The 18649-nt window shown below is 35.1% G+C and overlaps 5 protein-coding genes across 5 annotated transcripts in view; 2 read left to right on the top strand and 3 right to left on the bottom strand.

Annotated features, from left to right (window-relative positions):
• Nucleotides 1–527: 527 nt before the first annotated feature.
• On the bottom strand, nucleotides 528–5084 carry LOC134677227 (uncharacterized). The gene is made up of 3 exons (XM_063535659.1): nucleotides 4916–5084; nucleotides 3818–3902; nucleotides 528–3029 (listed from the first exon to the last, which is right to left on the bottom strand). Exons 1-3 carry the CDS (start codon nucleotides 4962–4964, stop codon nucleotides 551–553), a joined length of 2613 nt encoding a protein of 870 aa, XP_063391729.1. The 5' UTR covers nucleotides 4965–5084; the 3' UTR covers nucleotides 528–550.
• Nucleotides 5085–6439: 1355 nt separating this feature from the next.
• LOC134677682 (uncharacterized) lies at nucleotides 6440–7770 on the bottom strand. Its single transcript, XM_063536145.1, has 2 exons — nucleotides 7639–7770; nucleotides 6440–7266 (listed from the first exon to the last, which is right to left on the bottom strand). Exons 1-2 carry the CDS (start codon nucleotides 7664–7666, stop codon nucleotides 6497–6499), a joined length of 798 nt encoding a protein of 265 aa, XP_063392215.1. The 5' UTR covers nucleotides 7667–7770; the 3' UTR covers nucleotides 6440–6496.
• Nucleotides 7771–11973: 4203 nt separating this feature from the next.
• On the top strand, nucleotides 11974–13205 carry LOC134677615 (uncharacterized). Its single transcript, XM_063536079.1, has 2 exons — nucleotides 11974–12415; nucleotides 13037–13205. The coding sequence occupies exons 1-2, from the start codon at nucleotides 12107–12109 to the stop codon at nucleotides 13175–13177; spliced, it is 450 nt and encodes a 149-aa protein (XP_063392149.1). The 5' UTR covers nucleotides 11974–12106; the 3' UTR covers nucleotides 13178–13205.
• A 2582-nt stretch (nucleotides 13206–15787) lies between these two features.
• Nucleotides 15788–16325, bottom strand: LOC134677355 (protein LLP homolog). The gene has a single exon (XM_063535790.1). It carries the CDS (start codon nucleotides 16257–16259, stop codon nucleotides 15828–15830), a length of 432 nt encoding a protein of 143 aa, XP_063391860.1. The 5' UTR covers nucleotides 16260–16325; the 3' UTR covers nucleotides 15788–15827.
• A 424-nt stretch (nucleotides 16326–16749) lies between these two features.
• The window catches only part of LOC134677346 (uncharacterized), a 47836-nt gene continuing 45936 nt past the window's right edge, over nucleotides 16750–18649 (top strand). The window contains exon 1 of the mRNA XM_063535781.1: nucleotides 16750–17048. Within this exon, the coding sequence (XP_063391851.1) occupies nucleotides 16982–17048 (67 nt within the window). The 5' untranslated portion in view covers nucleotides 16750–16981. The remainder of the gene's footprint in view (nucleotides 17049–18649) is intronic.

Raw genomic sequence — 18649 nt, 5'->3', positions numbered from 1 at the left:
CTTATCTCGTTCTGTCAGCCGGCGAAAATGGCGGCTGGGTTTATTTAATTCAAGATTAAACCGAAGAAAAACGGGTTATTTCAGCTTTTACTTACCAATGATATGTGACGCCGTCAATTTTTTTGCGCTTCCGCGGATAATTTGAGCATTTCAAAATAACGCAGGTCGGCATTTTGTTGCTTAATACACGTTATTTGTGGAAAAGTATTAACCGGTGTACACTTCGCGCTTGCGTCAGGAAGACTGAGACAAACTCGTACACATGACACGAGGTGAGTGCTTCAATTTTGGAACGTGTATAACACATCTACATATAAAATATCATAGATAATGACCGAGTGAGCGTAAAGGACGAGTTTAGAACAAATTTACAATATCATAGAGACCCAGGTCAGTATAGGTAGGTTCGTGGTAGGGCCTATGAGCTTCATTATGGTCCTATACTAAAAGTACTATAACATATATGAACATTAGTTCTGGGGGAGTTCTTCGTTAAAAACAAAAATCAATACCACCACATACTCAGATTTATATTTATTATACACCTAAATTACAACTGTTTAACTTCCAAGCTGTACGGAGTATCAAGCAATACATTTTTTAAACATTTAGTATTGTGAAGTACAGTTTCATACATTCTCGTCCGTACAAAAAGTTTGAGCATATATTCATTTGGAAAGCACGGACACGGGAATTTCCAGGAAGGCACGTTTTTTAGTGCACGAAATATCGTTTCTGCTGGATTCGTATGAAAATTATCGTTGAAGCACGTTATAAAATATTTATCTAATTTCTCCACATATGCTGGCAACTCCATCGGTGGTAACTTTAATTTGCCATAAAACGCCGCCTCTTTGTTGCAGTTTTCAAAATGCACGTACACTTTTGTTTTATTTAAATCAACCAAACGTTTCATAAAATCTACAAATACTTTACATTTGTGAAGTATCGAGCATTTGTACAGTAAATAGCTTGAAACGTAGATAATGGCGTATGTATCCGGCAGCGTAAATCTGTAATCATTGTCTTTTAAACGAATTCGTTCCCCGCTATAAACTTCGTAGCAATCCTTCACGCCATCAGCCATTTTTAAAAAGTCATCCATATTGCCTATGGATTTTGGCGCGGGTGTCAAATCTACCAAGTATTTGACGAACAATTTTGAGAAAGACCCCGTGAATTTAATTGAAGACGGCTTATTAGTGTTAGCGTCTTTTTTTATCAAATCAACGAATTTAACCATCGGCTCTAAGTTACAGAATCTGGTTTGAATTATCCCAATTTGCTGCGCATCTTTTAAAGCACAAGATATCAACCATAGAGACCTAAATGAAACTAGAAAGTATTTTAAGCTGTCGGCTTCTTGATTGCCGCTGTTGTCAATATCCATTACTTTAGCCAGCTTTTTGAATACAGATAAACCATTATCAAGCGCTTTATTTTGTGCTGCGGCCAATTTCATCTTATCTTTATGTTTATCTCCACTAATTAACACGTCAAAACTCTCGTTAACTTTCTTTATAAAATTTACTGTTGGTGTTACTTCTTCTTCTATCAACCCATGGTCTTTATAAAAGCATATTGCTCCACAGACTGCTTTGCTAAAAACATGAAGAGAATGTTCAATATTTCTTTGTTTCTTACCAACTTTCATATGTTCATCAGTCAATTTAGTCAACATTCTACCTTTTTCCTTATCAATGTCATAAACCTGCTTGACATACTTTCCGGAGACCTTTTCATTCTCAAAAATATAGTCATTCTCCAAAAATTCTTCTTTAAACATGTTCAAAATATGCGGGATGTCAAATACAACATACAACTTGTTTGTCCCAATCCTCAGATAAGGCTTCGTCACGGAAATAAAGTGTTTCGATCTACAATACTTCCAAAAGAAATCATCAGATCCCATTACAACCGCCAAAACTTTCAGATCTAACTTCTTCAGTTTCCCAATAATGTCCTTAAGGAATAGTTCTATATCATCAACTTCCGTCATGGTTGAGAAGAACGAATACGCTAAAGGCTGATGCCATGGAACTATTAAGCCTCGGACCATAGCTATTAACGCATATGTAGCTGCCATATTTTTTTTCTCACCATTAACATTATGCACTCCTATTATATTATCATTAGCAGGATCGTAATATAGATGAGGCTTTAAAGGTATAGCATAAAGTCCTAGAGTGCAAAATTTGGCTTTCTTTGACAGCAATTTAAACTTTTGCTCTAGTAATATCATCATTTGTTCATCTAATCTAGGCCCTATCTTTAACTGTATATCCTTCAACTCTTTTTCTTTAGGCAGTTGCCATATATCCATCAACATTCTGTAAGCTCTTGTATTCATCGTATGCAGATTCAGTGCAAATATTTTAAAGTCCTTTTCATATTTTGACCCTTTCTGTCTGCTAGTTGTTCTCTGTCGCCATTTTAAGAATTTATTAAAGATTACTCTTGGGTCTTGCAAACTAATAACATCAGTTATCACAGGTACAGCTTTCTTTTCTCCATTATCTTGTACATTACATTTTGGTGTAGCTTCATCAGTAAGTGATGTATCATTATTTCCACTTACTTCAATATTTCCATCTTCATAAAAGACAAATATTTTCCTATTCCCTAGATCAATACTGTCTCTTGGTTCATTCTCACTACAGCATAATGAAAATGGCGGCTCTTCATAAACTTCATCATCATAAAATCGCCTTTCATCACAATCAATTTCACAACAGACAATCATTTTTCTCTTTGGTCCGATTCTTTTATTAATTTCACCATCATCATCATCTTCTTCATCATCCTCACTACTGGAGAAGTCTGTCTGTGATGCGGTATTGGAACTAAATATGTATTCACCCTTTCTTAGTCTTGGGATATGTCTAGTAGGGACAGATGTAGGCAGCGCTTGTTTAAGGACACTAATATTGCTTTCATCAAAGTGGATCGAACAAACAGCGAAGTCCCTTGGATTTTGTGTATCATTATATAAGTCTGTTATCCCTAAAAGCTTTATCCATTGCTGTCTCCTGAAAAAAAAAGTATATTTTCTTTATTCACAAAGATACTGGTTTTTTAGCAAGGGAGAAAAAAATGCCTGTTTCCAATTAGCTAGAAATGATTAATTCAGAGGAAAAAAAATTGAAATAAAACTATTGAGATGGATTATATTTATATTACCTATATTGAAACACATACACAATACAATATGTTACAATAGTTTTATTTCATGAGTAACTATCGCGGTAACTGAAGACAATATTATGAAAAAATGTTTATTAAGTTATAGGAAAATTTGATTAATCAGATTGAGATTTTATATTTTGTTTAATGAGAGAGTGAGACCCAGGAAAGGATAGGTGGAATACCATCCTAGGGTATGTGCTGAAAGAGAAGAGTTGTGACTCTTCTCTTTCAACACAGAGGGTCTAACAGAATAAAATAAAATAAATGGAAAATAGTTGGTAGTCAAGTTATTACTTGTTTAGATATTGCACCAGACGATGACACTTTTTAATACTTTATTTTTTTTTTATTTAGTAATTGTAAACTATAGTTCGTTTTTTTCTGCATTAGAAATAAGGTAAACAATCTTGATGTGCCTTTTAATTGAAAAACACATTTTAAAAATTAGTTACTGTAAATATGTAACAATTATGAATCTAATACGATCATTTATATTCTTCTGCTTTCATAAGTAGTAGTTATTGATTTTTAAAACGCGTTTTTCCATTAAAAGACATGTCAAGATCGCTTGCCTTCTTCCAAGTTCTTTCTAATGCTAAAAAAAACGAACTATAGTGTTGTTCTTACTCACCTCTCCACATTCGCAGGTAGACTGAAATATGTGACATCTTCTGAATCCTTAGCGGGACAGTCTCTCACGCAGCACACTTTCTTATCTGCCATCAATTTAAAAAGTTTACTAACACAGTCTTATACATATATGGAATATTATGCTGACATTACGCTATAAGTATTCTTTTTAAATTCTAAACATCTGAGAGACCGAGTTTTGCTCGAAAAACATGAAAACTCAAAAATGCGCATACACAGCAATATCCATTACCAGAGCTCGGCGGGGGTGAGCTGTTTTCAGAGTTTGCACAACATGGACATGCCTTGTCATTCGATGGTATATGTGGTGTAATTTAATAACTAAAGAAATTATTTTATTTAGGCTGCCTTTCCGCTACGATCTTTACGTTGCCATTAAAGCAAATTAATTTTATAGCAAGCTTTTTTAGTAAACCTCTTCAAATAATATGTATATCCATCCATATGCTACTATTAAAGTTTATTTGTACATAAGGCATTGTCATTTTAGTTTAATTATAATTAATAAAGTATTATTTTAATATTTCTTTCTAAGGTGTATCTATATTAATATCTACACTTGACATAAGTGACGTCAAAATGGCTCACCCCTGCCGAGCTCTGTCCATTACACATTTTTTCACCAAACTACGAACGATAACACTCAAAATCTTCCTCAATCTACTGCAGTGGTGGGCAAAGTACGGTCCGCGGGCCATCTCCGGCCCGCGCATGGATTTTATTCAGCCAGCCGCTGGTCAAATGAAATAATTATCGCAGGCCCACGATTATCACAAACCAAAATATATGTTGGCTACAATTCTGGCCCTCCACTTACATTACTTAAAGTTTCTGGCCCCCCCATGAAGTAAGTTTGCCCACCACTGATCTACTGTGTATGGTATAAGTAGGTCCTATCAGCAATACCTGAAATATATATGTGACGTCCCACGGGTAAAGGTACCTTATGGCGGCCGGCGCTTACGTCGCATAGCGCCGCTATAATATTGGAGCGGCGTTAATAATAGCGTAAGCGCCAACCACCATAAGGTACCTTTACCCGTGGGACGTCACATATTATTGTTATCAAAAAACTTACCTCTGCTCACTTCAATATTTTGCATGAAAGTTGTACTTAGAGTTTGCATTGTAATGAAGCATTAGATGTAAGTTGGTATAATACGATTATTTAAAACAAATATGCTGTGTTATCGAAGTAAATAAAATTAAACAAATAAATACAAACAATGCTAACTACCGTTTCAATATGCGTTCAAGGGCCCAACCTTTTCTGTTCTCTTTCACGACGCAGCAACTAGTATCATTTCTCTCTCCTCGCTCTTTTAAAATGCCGTTTGTCAAAAAAGGACAACCATACTGTTGACAAGGTGGACTTCAAATCAAGTGTTGCCTTTCTTGATGCGCCCGGGCTGTGTATGTGTGCGTAAAAGCGTATATGTGTGCTCTTTTAGGGATGTGAAAAGTCGATTTTAATCATGTTATATATCGATAAACGCTACACAGCGGAACGAAATAGCGATTAATTGAAGCTTCAATATCTTCGTTAAACATAAACATAATTGAAATGCTAATGGATAATGAATATATTATAATATAATAATATAATTCAATTATTGCGGAACACCTATTTTAGGAGGTATTTATGTATTTTAATTAAATATCTGAACTTTCCCTTGGTTCCCTGCTGGGGCGTGACTATAAAATTGTGATCTGATAACCACAATAAAGAATAAAAGCGTTTTTGGTCATTTTAGGTATCGTTAAGCCTTTGAAGTAAAATTAAAATTGCAAGAGATGTCGATAGTTTATCGATATGACTTTATCGACATGGCTACAGCAACGTGGGCCTCATTGTTAATCGTACACTAAACAAAAGTGGCAACAGTGACAGCTCGCTGAGACACCGTCTATATATATATTATGTCTATGTATGCGTTAGACTTTGACAAGTTTGACATTTGTGACAAATTATTCGTTTTTAAAAATAAATATGACCTGGATGCGTGTCTTTTAAGCCAGCCATCTGTCCTTTACCGGTTTATCGTAGTGATGTGCAAAAACCGGCTAAAACCATGCTCAGTGGAGTATTCCGTAGTTTTTTTGAAGGGTTTGACCGATGTTTATTAATATAGTTTTAATTGATAGTATTTGGGCCATTCTCAACCAAAAGGCTACTGTAAAGTGAACCTCTATCACAAACCGTGGGGTACGTGTTTATTATTCTTTAACAGCTTCAAAGGACCTCAACGCGTTCTCGAAATAAAGGTTCTTGACAGACGGACGGACAACAAAGTGATCCTACAAGGGTACCGAAACCGTTTTTTTCCTTTTGGCCTCCAGACACGGCGAAACTAGGGTTGACTAAGGAGTACGGAAGTCTAACAATAGAGGATTATATGGATTCTAGTATCTGTTGACCAACTGTTGACTTTCTAGATTTAGACCATGATAAGCCTGCAGTGATTTTGATAGCTAAGACTTGGCTAAGACTGTACAGTGTTATTTTAAACGTCAAACTTTTATGAAATTGTGATGTATTACACTTGCACAGTCTATGCTATCAAAATCGTGGCGGAGTTATCTTGGTCTAAATATATTATGTATTCATGAGCCAATTTATTAATTGATGTGTTTACAATTTGATTCTAAGTATAATATGCTAAAATATTTTTTTGTCAAAGTCAAATTCATGTCGATTTTCGATATTAGCCATCTGTTCATTATATTCTTTATAATCTGGGTGATCTTCTAAAACAAATTGTTTGTCTCCTTCTGTTCTTGTTGTTCTGGTTAAGTTTGCGTCCTTTTCTCCTGATTTACTTTCATTACTAAGCCCGTCATTGGTGTCACTTCTAAACGAATTATCTAATTGCTCGTCTCTAGGTGGTGGATTCTTAGATGTTTCATCCCAAGAAACGGTTTGTCCTGTACCAAATGGATTATCAAAGTTTTCATCACTAATTGTTTTCATATTTAGATCTATGTCACTGCCTTCGTCATGGTCAGTATTTACAGATACGTCGTTGTCTTTCTCCGAAGTGGTATTGGCATGTTTGTTATTTAAATATTTATATCTCAATTTTAACCCACCTAAGGGTAAGATTGCTTTCTTTAAAACGGCATCTACGTTAATTTTACCATGCTTATGATTATGTTTATGTGTTAGTCTTTGTTTTAGACTAGGTTTCGTTTGACTACGATATATTCCATCATCAAAACCTATTTTTTCAGTAACAATCGTTTTCTGGAAGTCATTAAGCTTTTTTACCGCTCTATCTGCTATTCTATCAGCAAGCTCATCGAATTTATCGGCCTGTAGTATTCTTCCCAAGATGTAATTAACTTCTTTTTCATCAGGTTCATTAATATTATGCTTGATAGACTCATTAGACCGGCTAAGTGCAGTTTTTACACCAAAACAACAACAAACTGCAAATGAAAATAGATTTATGTAACTTTCTGATTCAGCGAGTATTCAGCGTGACATTACTGCCGACTGTTTTGCTGCCGTAAATGTCAACATTTCGGGCAGTAACATCGATTTTGACATTTGCAGCAATAATGTCACGCTGCAACACTGCTGCAATCGACTGCATTTCTGCAAGAAAAGTGAAATTTCATATTTTTGGGGAATTTACTTTTTTGACATTTTCTGCAATTATGCTGTCGACTGCACCAATACCTATGCAGTGTGTAAGCGTGACATTGCAGTCCACTGTGTCCAGATTTTGCTTCAGTTTTGATTAATAATATGAAACTAAGTTTTAAAACTTTTAAACAAAGTATCCAAGTTGAACTTACGAAACAATACTTTTAGAAACCACAACATGATTGCATTGTATAATATAAACTCTGCCAGCCTCTTTTTATTATAGGTAACTATAATAAAGTTTATCTGACTACAAGTTTCTATTTTATGTTATTCCATTTGCGTCGAAGCATAAACAACTTTACGGCCAACGATGGAGTATATTTACATACCTACATGTACAATATTTTATAGCATTACATGGAATAAAATCGCACGAAAATTTTGAACTATTCTTAAAAATTTCTCTCTATTTACACCTTAATTGGAGTAAAAGAGAAAAACGCATTGCATTGTCGTCGAAAAATCGCAAGGCATATTGTATTATAGTATAATCTTTAAGCCTACAGAGGGTCTTCTCTTCTTATGTAGGTACTTGGTAATTTTTCTAATACAGGGTGTTCCAAGACTATGGGACATCTACTGTGAGACTGTGGGTACTGGCCACGGGACTCTCGCCGCCAAAAGAAGTATGAATCCTCGGATGACATTACTTCAAACATATCGTTCTGTTATCGTGTCAGGGTGGAAAGATAAGTCGGGCCCTGGAGGGAAACTACCTTAAATCCTAAAGCTGGCTCATTTTACTTAAAGGAGACATTCCTTTATTTTTAAAAACAAACAAAACTGCATTCAAAGTACTTTTCTTTTTTTCTTCAATTTGGCTTGTCTAAAAAAATCTTGAGTACTAAATATTAGATTTTATGAATATTTTGTACGACAGATGAGTGTAAGACCTAATGTTTCTTGGAGAAATGTTATCATTAACATTAACTGTATCGACTAGTAGAATAAAATTGCGAGTTTTTATTTTTTGGAATTTTTAGTCGGTTCGAGTCCCGGGCGAGGCAAGCGAGTTTTAGAAAATCTTTGAATGCAGTTTTGTTTCTTTTAAAAATAAAGGAATGTCTCCTTTAAGTAAAATGAGCTAGCTTAAGGATTTAAGGTAGTTTCCCTCCAGGGCCCGACTTATCTTTCCACACTGTATAATTATATCCATATACTCCAGCCATTCTTTAATATCGCCCTCACATCTACCTTAAATATGGTAGATAGGATATTTTGCTGAAAGAAGAGATTATTTTAATTTAAAAAACAATTTAAACTGCATTAATAGATTTTTAAGCAGTTTTATGCAGTTTAAATTGTTTTTTAAATTAAAATACGATACGATACTACGATATTTAAAGTAGATGTCCCATGGTCTTGGGACACCTGTATACAACGATTTTTTTTTTGAAATTTTTAATATCTTGGTCAAGCAGATCTTGTCAGTAGAAAAAGGCGGCAAATTTGAAAAATGTAGGCGCGAAGGGATAGCGTCTCATAGAAAATTTGAATTTCGCGCCTTTTTCTACTGAAAAGATTTGCTTGACCATCTTATAAATAATAATCTAATGAATCGTAAAAGGTACTAATAGTGTTTACAACACTATGTCACCATAGACGATAGAATAGACAAGATGAGACAAGCGAACAGTGTTGCCTGATGGTCACAAAAGTCACATTTTTCGTGACTTTTCGCCTTCTCGTGTGACATGTGCGTGACTTTCGAACATGAGGCAATTTTTGTGACTTTTTAAGCTAGTCGAATTTTGGACAAGTTTAGTTCTGCAATTCGTATTATTTAAGAACGCAGTGAAAGCACTCAAGTTTGACACTTGCACTGGCGCTTTGACGTTACATCCACCATCATGTTTATTATAATCCCATCAAAAACATAAATGTAAAAAAGGAGAGCCAAGTTCAATACAAAAATTATGCTTGGCTGTGGGGTTCGCCGCAAAAAGAATGGAGATTTAAATGAGTGCCAAGTTCTATGCAAAATCCAAATATGTATTTATAGGAACAAAATAACATTATAAACAAGTATTAAACTCTATTTCTTTGCTTTATTGGATACCTATAACAATTGCTGTTATTTAAAAAAAATGCGAGATCTTAAAGCAGGTTAGATTTGACTTGGCCAGTTTTCATTACATCAGTCATTTTATAAAGTTATTCAACATATATATTTTGTAATTCTGATAAAAACTGGCCAAGCCAAATCTAACCTACTTTAAGATCTCACATTTTTTTTAAATAACAGCAATTGTTATAGGTATCCAATAAAGCAAAGAAATAGAGTTTAATACTTGTTTATAATGTTATTTTGTTCCTATAAATACATATTTGGATTTTGCATAGAACTTGGCACTCATTTAAATCTCCATTCTTTTTGCGGCGAACCCCACAGCCAAGCATAATTTTTGTATTGAACTTGGCTCTCCTTTTTTACATTTATGTTTTTGATGAGATATCAATACTTTTTGTAAAGAAAACTAGGCAGGTATTGAGATTTAATGTTTTTTCTTGTGTTTCCGCTGCATGTTTTTTACTTCTGTTCTTTGTATTAATTATGTGGTGCCGCGCGCCGCCAACGACACACCGTTGGCCGGTTGTTTAGCGCGTATTACAGGTTTTTTGTATGGGGACCCCCCCTATTTTTTAACTTTTTTTATTTTTAGATTTTTTCCTACGCTTACACACAATTACCGAGCTGGATTCCAAATTTCATCCTTCTAGGTCATCTGGAAGTAGGTTAGGTTTAGGTACTATATGTCAGTCACAATAAAAAAGAAATTTGTATGGGAACCCCCCCTATTTATTAACTTTTTTTTGTTTTTAGATTTTTTCCTACGCTTACACACAATAACCGAGCTGGATTCCAAATTTCATCCTTCTAGGTCATCTGGAAGTAGGTTAGGTTTAGGTACTTATATGTCAGTCACAATAAAAAATGTTTTTTTTTGTATGGGGACCCCCCCCCCTATTTTATAACTTTTTTTAATTTTTAGATTTTTTCCTACGCTTTCACACAATAACTGAGCTGGATTCCAAATTTCATCCTTCTAGGTCATCTGGAAGTAGGTTAGGTTTAGGTACTTATATGTCAGTCACAATAAAAAATGGTTTTTTTGTATGGGGACCCCCCCTATTTTATAACTTTTTTTAATTTTTAGATTTTTTCCTACGCTTTCACACAATAACTGAGCTGGATTCCAAATTTCATCCTTCTAGGTCATCTGGAAGGAGGTTAGGCCACTGTAGACCACTGTTTAAAAGTAAAAAAATATTAACATTACCCGCTCTGTACATACACGAAATTTGTATTTTCGTTAGGAAAAACCCGTCTTGCTTTAGAAATATCACTATGACATCAAAACGAGGTGCTTATAGGAATAAACTTTTCATGCCGACAACAAATCTTTCTCTACCTAAGAAGAATGTATATGGAATGGCAATACAAATATTTAATTGTTTTACTGATAGTTTTAAGGAACTGCCATTTAATTTATTTAAAAAAAAATTATATACATATTTAATTGAGAATTGCTATTATTCGATCGATGAGTTTTTGGAAAATTGTAATTTGTAAGCATGATAATTTGATAAAGTATTTATTGATTATGAAATTATTTATTTTATATTTATTAGACATGTTACCAAGCAAGACATTAATTATCAATTTCATTTTAAATTATTATTTTTTGACTTTGTGTAAAATTGTGCCATATACTTAGCTTATAAGAATGCATGTATGTACATATAGCCAGAATATAGCTCTTAGGGGTAACATATTGAATATTTGTACGCCATATTATGGTAAAATAAGGAATGCGACTGAAAACTTTGTATACCACCTATTGTACCCTTATTTATGCAAATAAATATTTTTGATTTTTTGATTTGATTTGATAGGTTTAGGTACTATAGGTATGTCAGTCAGTCTTAAAATTTACGACTTTTTGACCTTCATATCTTTATAACCGTTTGAGCTAGCTTCATGAAATTTGGGCTTCTAGATGTCCTTATGGATATAATTAAACACACGTAGTTTTATGTGTTTACGTTAAAGATGTTTTGAGTTATAGAAGGGTCAAAAGTGGCACCAAGTGGTTCGTGTAATATTACACTTGGCGCTGGCTAGCCAGTTCCTTTGCTTGAACTTGGCTTGACACGCTGCCGCGTGTCTAGATAGTCGTGGCAAAATGAGATTTGTTACCTCGACATGACGGTGTTATTTAGTTTGATACTGTCAAGCAAATCTTGTTAGTAGAATAAGGCGGCGAATTTGAAAAATAAAGGCGCAAAGGGATATGGTCTCATAGAAAATTTGAATTTCACGCCTTTTTCTACTGACAAGATTTGCTTGACCAGCTATAGAATACCTACCCATACAATACAATAATATAAAAATGTGACTTAAGCAGCAAAAACGTGACTTCTAAGGAAACGACACGTAACTTAAGACTCCAGAGCCCTGGCAACACTGCAAGCGAATTTCCGCGATTTCCGGTCTGGTTAAAAACTTTTGATTGCGTTTTTCTTGTATATGGGTCGTACAAAAACAATCTTTTTCAAGATTCAATACTTTAAGTTTCAAGTTGAAATTACTTATATAATATAAGATAATAAGTCATGTCTGCGCCTGCTTTACGTCAGCCAAAGATGCTGAATATAGTCCGAAAACCCCCAGTGAATGTGCAATGTTTTTCAGATGACCAAAGTGTAATATTGACTCTAAAAGACTGTAGAAAACTTGTAATATCTTCAGACTCCTACCACGGAATTCTGATGGCTGGCAATATGTATAAATGTGTATTTTGTGGCTCAGAAATGGAGCTCGACAACAAGTTAAAGGAAGCTCACAAAAATCTTATGACACATAAAAGATGCTTAGAAAGATACCCACATTTGGAGGATTTCTCGGAAAACTTGATAAGAAAGGTAATAAATAATTAAATATAAAGCTAGTGAAAAAACTACAATTTCTTCCCTGGATATTAACTTTATGGAAAATATTTTTACACAATTTCTTATACTTTAATCAAAGCTATGCCCCTTTGTTTGACTTTAATCGATTTTTTAATTAATAAAATCTGTGGTTAATATACACCAAATTACGTAAAAATATTTTCTATAGTGTTAATATACAGAGAGGAGTAAGGAGACCACTTTGTCCCCTTCCACTGAACTCGCTGGGTCCCGCAGTATGTCCTTTTACGCAATGAGTTATTTGCACATAGGTACAGTCAGCGTCTTATAATAGGTAGCATCCAAATTATTTGAATAGTTTGGTACACCATACACATAGTATAATGAACCGAACTATTTGAATACTATCTACTATGTGTATAATATGATGCTGACTGTACCATTTTTATTATTATTTCGTTTTAGACAGGCAGCTGATGCTGGTGCATCTAAAATTCTAAATCATAGTTCACTTAGCACAATTTCACTGTTTAGATAGTTTATCCAGTCTATTTTTAAATTGATTCATGCGTGTAGAGTTCACAATTTTTATATTAAAAAATATATGTATGAGTAATTTTTGTCATGTTTCAGCTAAGCAATGATAGCCTGTACTGCTCGCTATGCAATGTTGTGATGACAACCACCGCAGCCACTCGCCATGTCACCACGGAGACTCATAAGGACCAGCTGGAGAAAGCAGAGATCAAAGCTACAACTTATAAGCCTATTTAGGAACTTTTAATTGCTGATATGGCTCGAAACCAGTATTGAAATATTGTTCCTATTTATCTATTAAGCCCTTTTATTCTGAGTTAGAGTATGTCTCTGTCGGTGGCCGATCGTAATGTTTTAACGATTGTTACATTAATCCAATATATATGTAGGTACGATAGGTTCGTTAGGTTGCTTCAGATGCTCGAAGGGCAAACTGTCCAGAAATAGGAGCCCCGCGCGTCGACTCAGGGAACGAGTCAAAGATTTTCACGTTACACAATATGCCTAGGAATTTCACGATATGCCTGATTTTACGATCGGTCGCCGACATCTCCAAACTCAGTGTACCGCTTGGCAAACGCCTCCTCTAGCTCTTTCCATTGGGGTATGTTGTGGGCCACTCTTCTCCAGATCGGGCCCGCTGTGAGTTTGAGTTCATCCTCCCATCTTAATCAAGGTCTCGTGCACCTTATATGTGTCAGACAATTTGAACTGTAATTTATAATTTCAAGGATATTAAATAGGCGGTTCCACACAGGAGCTATTCAGTAGCCATGTTTTGACAAGGGCATACGAAAATTTAATCAACAGGGCTATATGTGGCGTTCCACGGAAAAAGGTACCTTATGGCGGCTGGCGCTTACGTCGCATAGCGCCGCAATAATAGCGTAGGCGCCAACCGCCATAAGGTACCTTTACCCGTGGGACGTCACATATAAATCCTATTGTTATTTTTGTTGTAATTAATTGATTAAGATTATCTTTTGTTAATATGGATACTATCTTCATGTGTTTAAAGAAGTTACCTAAATTTGATTTGTTTTCAAACCTGTGTACCAAAAGAATAAGTAAGATTTCGTACTGGAAAATCATTTTATAATGTACCTATTCATATAGTTCGTTTTTTTAGCATTAGAAAGAACTTGCAAGAAGGTAAGCAATCTTGACATGTCTTTTAATTGAAAAACGCTTTTTAAAAATCAAAAACTATTATGAAAGCAGAAGAATATAAATGATCATATTAGATTCATAATTGTTACATATTTGCCGTAACTTATTTTTAAAATGTGTTTTTCAATTAAAAGACACATCAAGATTGTTTACCTTATTTCTAATGCTGAAAAAACGAACTAGTAAATCATTTTATAATGTATCGATTCATAAATAATCACATCATCAGGAATGCATGGTTAAGTTGGTTAAGTTATTGTGGGTTATATCTAATTAAACATTTTTGGTTGCAGTTTTGTTTTTTCAAACCAAAACAATTACAATTTTTAAAAATCATACAATTGCCTTTTACCTAGTTACAATATTCTTTCTAATTTCTTTTTAGGGTTCCGTAGTCCTTACCCAAGGGGAAAACCGGGATCCTATTACTAAGACTCCACTGTCCGTCTGTCTGTCACCAGGCTGTATCTCATGAACCGTGATAGCTAGACAGTTGAAATTTTCACAGATGATGTATATCTGTTGCCGCTATAACAACAAATACTAAAAAATACAGTACCCTCGGTGGGCGAGTCCAATTCGTACTTGTCTGGTTTTTATTTGTTTTATGTAAAATGTATTGTTATTGGTGCAATAAAGAAATATCGGTGTACTATTTGAATCTTAACCTTTTGGACGCCAATGACCAATATATCCGCACCGCAGGTTCAACGCCAACGACTGATTAATCCGTCACAGACCATAGACCAACATAGACCTACGGGCATATGCATAAAGTTCAATTTCAGTTTTGACACTTCGGTGACGTGGCGTCCCGGTGATAGCTTTTGTGTTTGACACGGCGTCGAAAAGGTTAAGAGAATGCCATAATACAATTTGTTTTTTGATGCAAGCTATTAAAATAAAACTACTAGTACTTACTTGTTTTTGTTTACTTTTGTTCATATAATAACCCTATTTCTAATTGGTTTGAGGGTAGGAGAAGTTATTGGGCAACAACTCACAATGTCAGGATGGCGGGTGGACCGCAGCGAATTTGAACAATATATTTTTTACCTTTCGTCTGTCTAAGCACTAATCAGTGACCACAAATTTAAATCCTTTGTTTAATACAATAGCAGGCGTGGCTCACAAGGCGATTTCGTTGCTTTGCTACAGGTAGCTAAAAGTACATCCGTTCCACCCCAATTTTGGGGAAAGCCATAAGCTGCGCGTGGTGCTGACGCCACCTAGCGGCCATATCTGTGCTGATCGTAACGCGTTATTATTAGAGAGTGAGTCTTCTGTGCCTAGTACTATTATTTATTCTGTGACAATAGGTTTAAATTTGTTCGCACTGATCAGTGCTTATACATACAAAGAGTTAAATATATTGTACCTTTGGTGTACTTTAGTGTAACTCTAGAACTTACATGCAGTACCGTCTTTACCATAAGGGCACATGGGGCCCGTGTCTAGGGGCCTCAAAGGACAGACAGTAACAGTATATTTGATTACCCATAATAGAAGATCATAGTAGAAAAATGATAGTTTAATTCACTTTCTTTACTTTCCAAATTCTTATGTTCCCAAGGGCCCCAGCATAGTTTAAGACGGCCCTGCTTGCAAGAAGATGTAAAAATCGGAAACGTATGAAGAAATACGAGTCATTTCGTGGCGGTAAATAAAACATTTACATTGAGAACTTAACTTTAATGCAATACCAATATTCACTACACTAGCGTCTACGCTTCTTAGCTCGTTTCTTCACGTTTTTCTTCCCGATCTTGTTAAGTTTCGCGATTTTCCTCTTATGCAGCCATACTGGGTACTGTCCGTTTTGATCTTTGAGCGTTTTACTGTTGAAGACACGTTTCTTGCCATCCTCGCCTTCTACTTCTATTTTCTCGTCATCGGAACTCATCTCAACATCTTCGGGATCTGGTTCTGGCTCGGCAGCTTTAGCTTTCTTCTTATTCTTTTTGTTTTTCACTTCGCCAGCATCCAAGAAAATAACTTGGTCGGATTCCATAACCTCACTTTCTTTGACCTTTTCTTCTTCTTTTATTCCGAGCATCTTCTTTAGCCTGCTTAGTTCTTTTACAGCATAGCGCTCACGTTTGATGGCGCGACATTTTCGCTTCCACCTGCTGCGGAGAGACTTCGCCATCTCGTTTATGGAATAAAAATATAAACAAACGTGGAGCACGAGCTCCCGTCAAAATTGAAAAGAACTTTTTTTTTAATTGACGTTTGAGCACGTTTGGGACTATATTGTAAGCTGTTTGACTTTAACTTAATCACGCTAGAAACTATCATTGCCATTTAATGTTAAATTATCATATTTTGTGTGATAATGTGTATAATAAAAACACATTTTTTTGAAAATATGATAGCCATGTCGTAGTAGCCAATATTTTTCAAATATATAAAAGCAAATCTTGTCAGTAGAAAAAGGCGCGAAATTCAAATTTTCTATGAGATGATATCCCTTCGCGCCTACAATTTTCAAATTTGCCGCCTTTTTCTACTGACAAGATCTGCTTGACCAAGTATATATGTTTAATTCACGTTTATAATTAATAAATTGTAAAAAAAACCGGTTTCATTATTTCCATCGTCATCTCAACCCTATGTGTCAAAGTGGCATCACGGAGTTTGACATATGATTCGGAGTTTGCGTCCGACCGTCAAAAACGAAAACTAAATTCATTCATTTTCGGGTTCTCAGTAAAGCTAATCGCGTAATTGGAATCGTTCCAACATTTGTTTACGTTCGCTGGGATTAATCAGCACTTCGGTTTAGCCGTGTATTCCTTTGTTCTCGCCTGTGTTTTACATTCGTGTACTCCAGTGATTCTTTACATAAAATATACGTTTTGGTTGTTAATAATGGGGTCTCTTCAAGCTGAAAGCGAGGAGAAGCAGGAGATGGATGACAGTGGCTGCATACAGGACGGTAAGTTCGTAAAACAATATTTTCATGAAGCATAAACATCCATTGTTTTTGTGTGTTTATATGCTTTAGAAGCAACAAATAGAGATGCTCTGACCGTGACTTCGCGTTGATATAAACATAGTGTTATTTTGATTTATATCTTCCGAGTGGCTTAAGGTTTGATTGAGTTAGACCAGGAATCTAATGACACATAAAAAATGTGATGATGACGATTTTGACAGCATATGCAGTGCAAGTGTTATTTTTATACGTCATGATTTCATAGAAGTTTGAGTTAATAACACTTGCACCGCGTGCACTATCAAAATCGTTGCAAACTTTTCTTGGTCTAACTCTAGGTACTTTCTGAGATAAAAATATTACAAAAAATCCTAATTCCTTTGCTTTATTATCCAATTGATTTTAATAAACAATTATTTACAATAATTTTACTGAAATTGGAAATATTACTTATCTGTCAGTAATCTAACTGTATACTAATTTATTGATCATTTTGCTTTTAAGCTTAAAATAACTTGAACCTCACGGCCTCACAGCCTCTGGATCCAGAGGCCGTGAGTTCAAGTCTCACCCAAGACAGTAATTATTCCACTTTTTAATTTATTCTAAGCTTAATAGCATTGTTTGCAGATGTTTCTGCTAGTTAAAAAAATTAAAATTCATTTTGCTTTTACTAGCTGCTATTTTGGTTCTGTTATTATTTAACCAAGTTAACATAACTGAGGTGCAATATAAACCTAAAACTAATTTTTACAGATTACAGAGTTATTTTTGAGTTGCATATCTTTTACTATTTTTTTATTTTAGCCTTATATCAGAATACATTTACAATATCTATAGTTTTCCTTAATTTAACTGTTTCTGTATGCCTTTGGGCAAAGGCCTCCCCCAATCTTCTCCACTCCTCCTTCTCTCTCTCTCTCTCTCTCTCTCTCTCTCTCTCTCTCTCTAGCCTTTTTCTACCCTTCGGGTGTAGGCCTCCTTCATTTTACGCCATTTGTCATGGTCTTTTGCAACCTGGAGCCACTTCTTCCCCGCAGTCCTTTTGATGTCGTTGTCCCAACGCATCTTGGGTCTACTTTGGGGACGCTCTTCCCCCCATGGTCGCCACTCAAGTAGTCGTTTACTCCACGAGTCTGTCTTTCTTGCTCCACTCCTCCTTATTTTGCACTAATAGTGCAAACGGTTGACCAAAATCAGCTGCAAATGGTGTTAAAGGTATGAAAATCGGCACAAATAATCTTTAGGCCATTTGAATCAATTTGACCCGTAGCACCAAAAAAACAAAACAAACGGAAAGGAGTTATGACGTCATCATTTTTGTATGGAAAACGAAAAAAAATTGTTAAGAAACATATATCGTGTGTGGTATTAAATTAAAGGGCATTTTGAGCCGGTTCTAAAAATATATCACATTAATATATTTCCATCACTTGCATTGAATTAAAATGAAAATAATTTTCAAAACATACCAAGTTTGGGCTGGTGCCGATTTTCATACCTTTAACACCATTTGCAGCTGATTCCCGAATTTCAGGCTGTACCGCTATCACTATACATATATATTTGTATATTTATGTGTATATTTGGAGTAATATGTA

Source organism: Cydia fagiglandana, chromosome 26, assembly GCF_963556715.1.
Source record: "Cydia fagiglandana chromosome 26, ilCydFagi1.1, whole genome shotgun sequence".
Lineage (NCBI taxonomy): Eukaryota > Metazoa > Arthropoda > Insecta > Lepidoptera > Tortricidae > Cydia > Cydia fagiglandana.
This window is presented reverse-complemented; position numbering and strand designations above follow the sequence as displayed.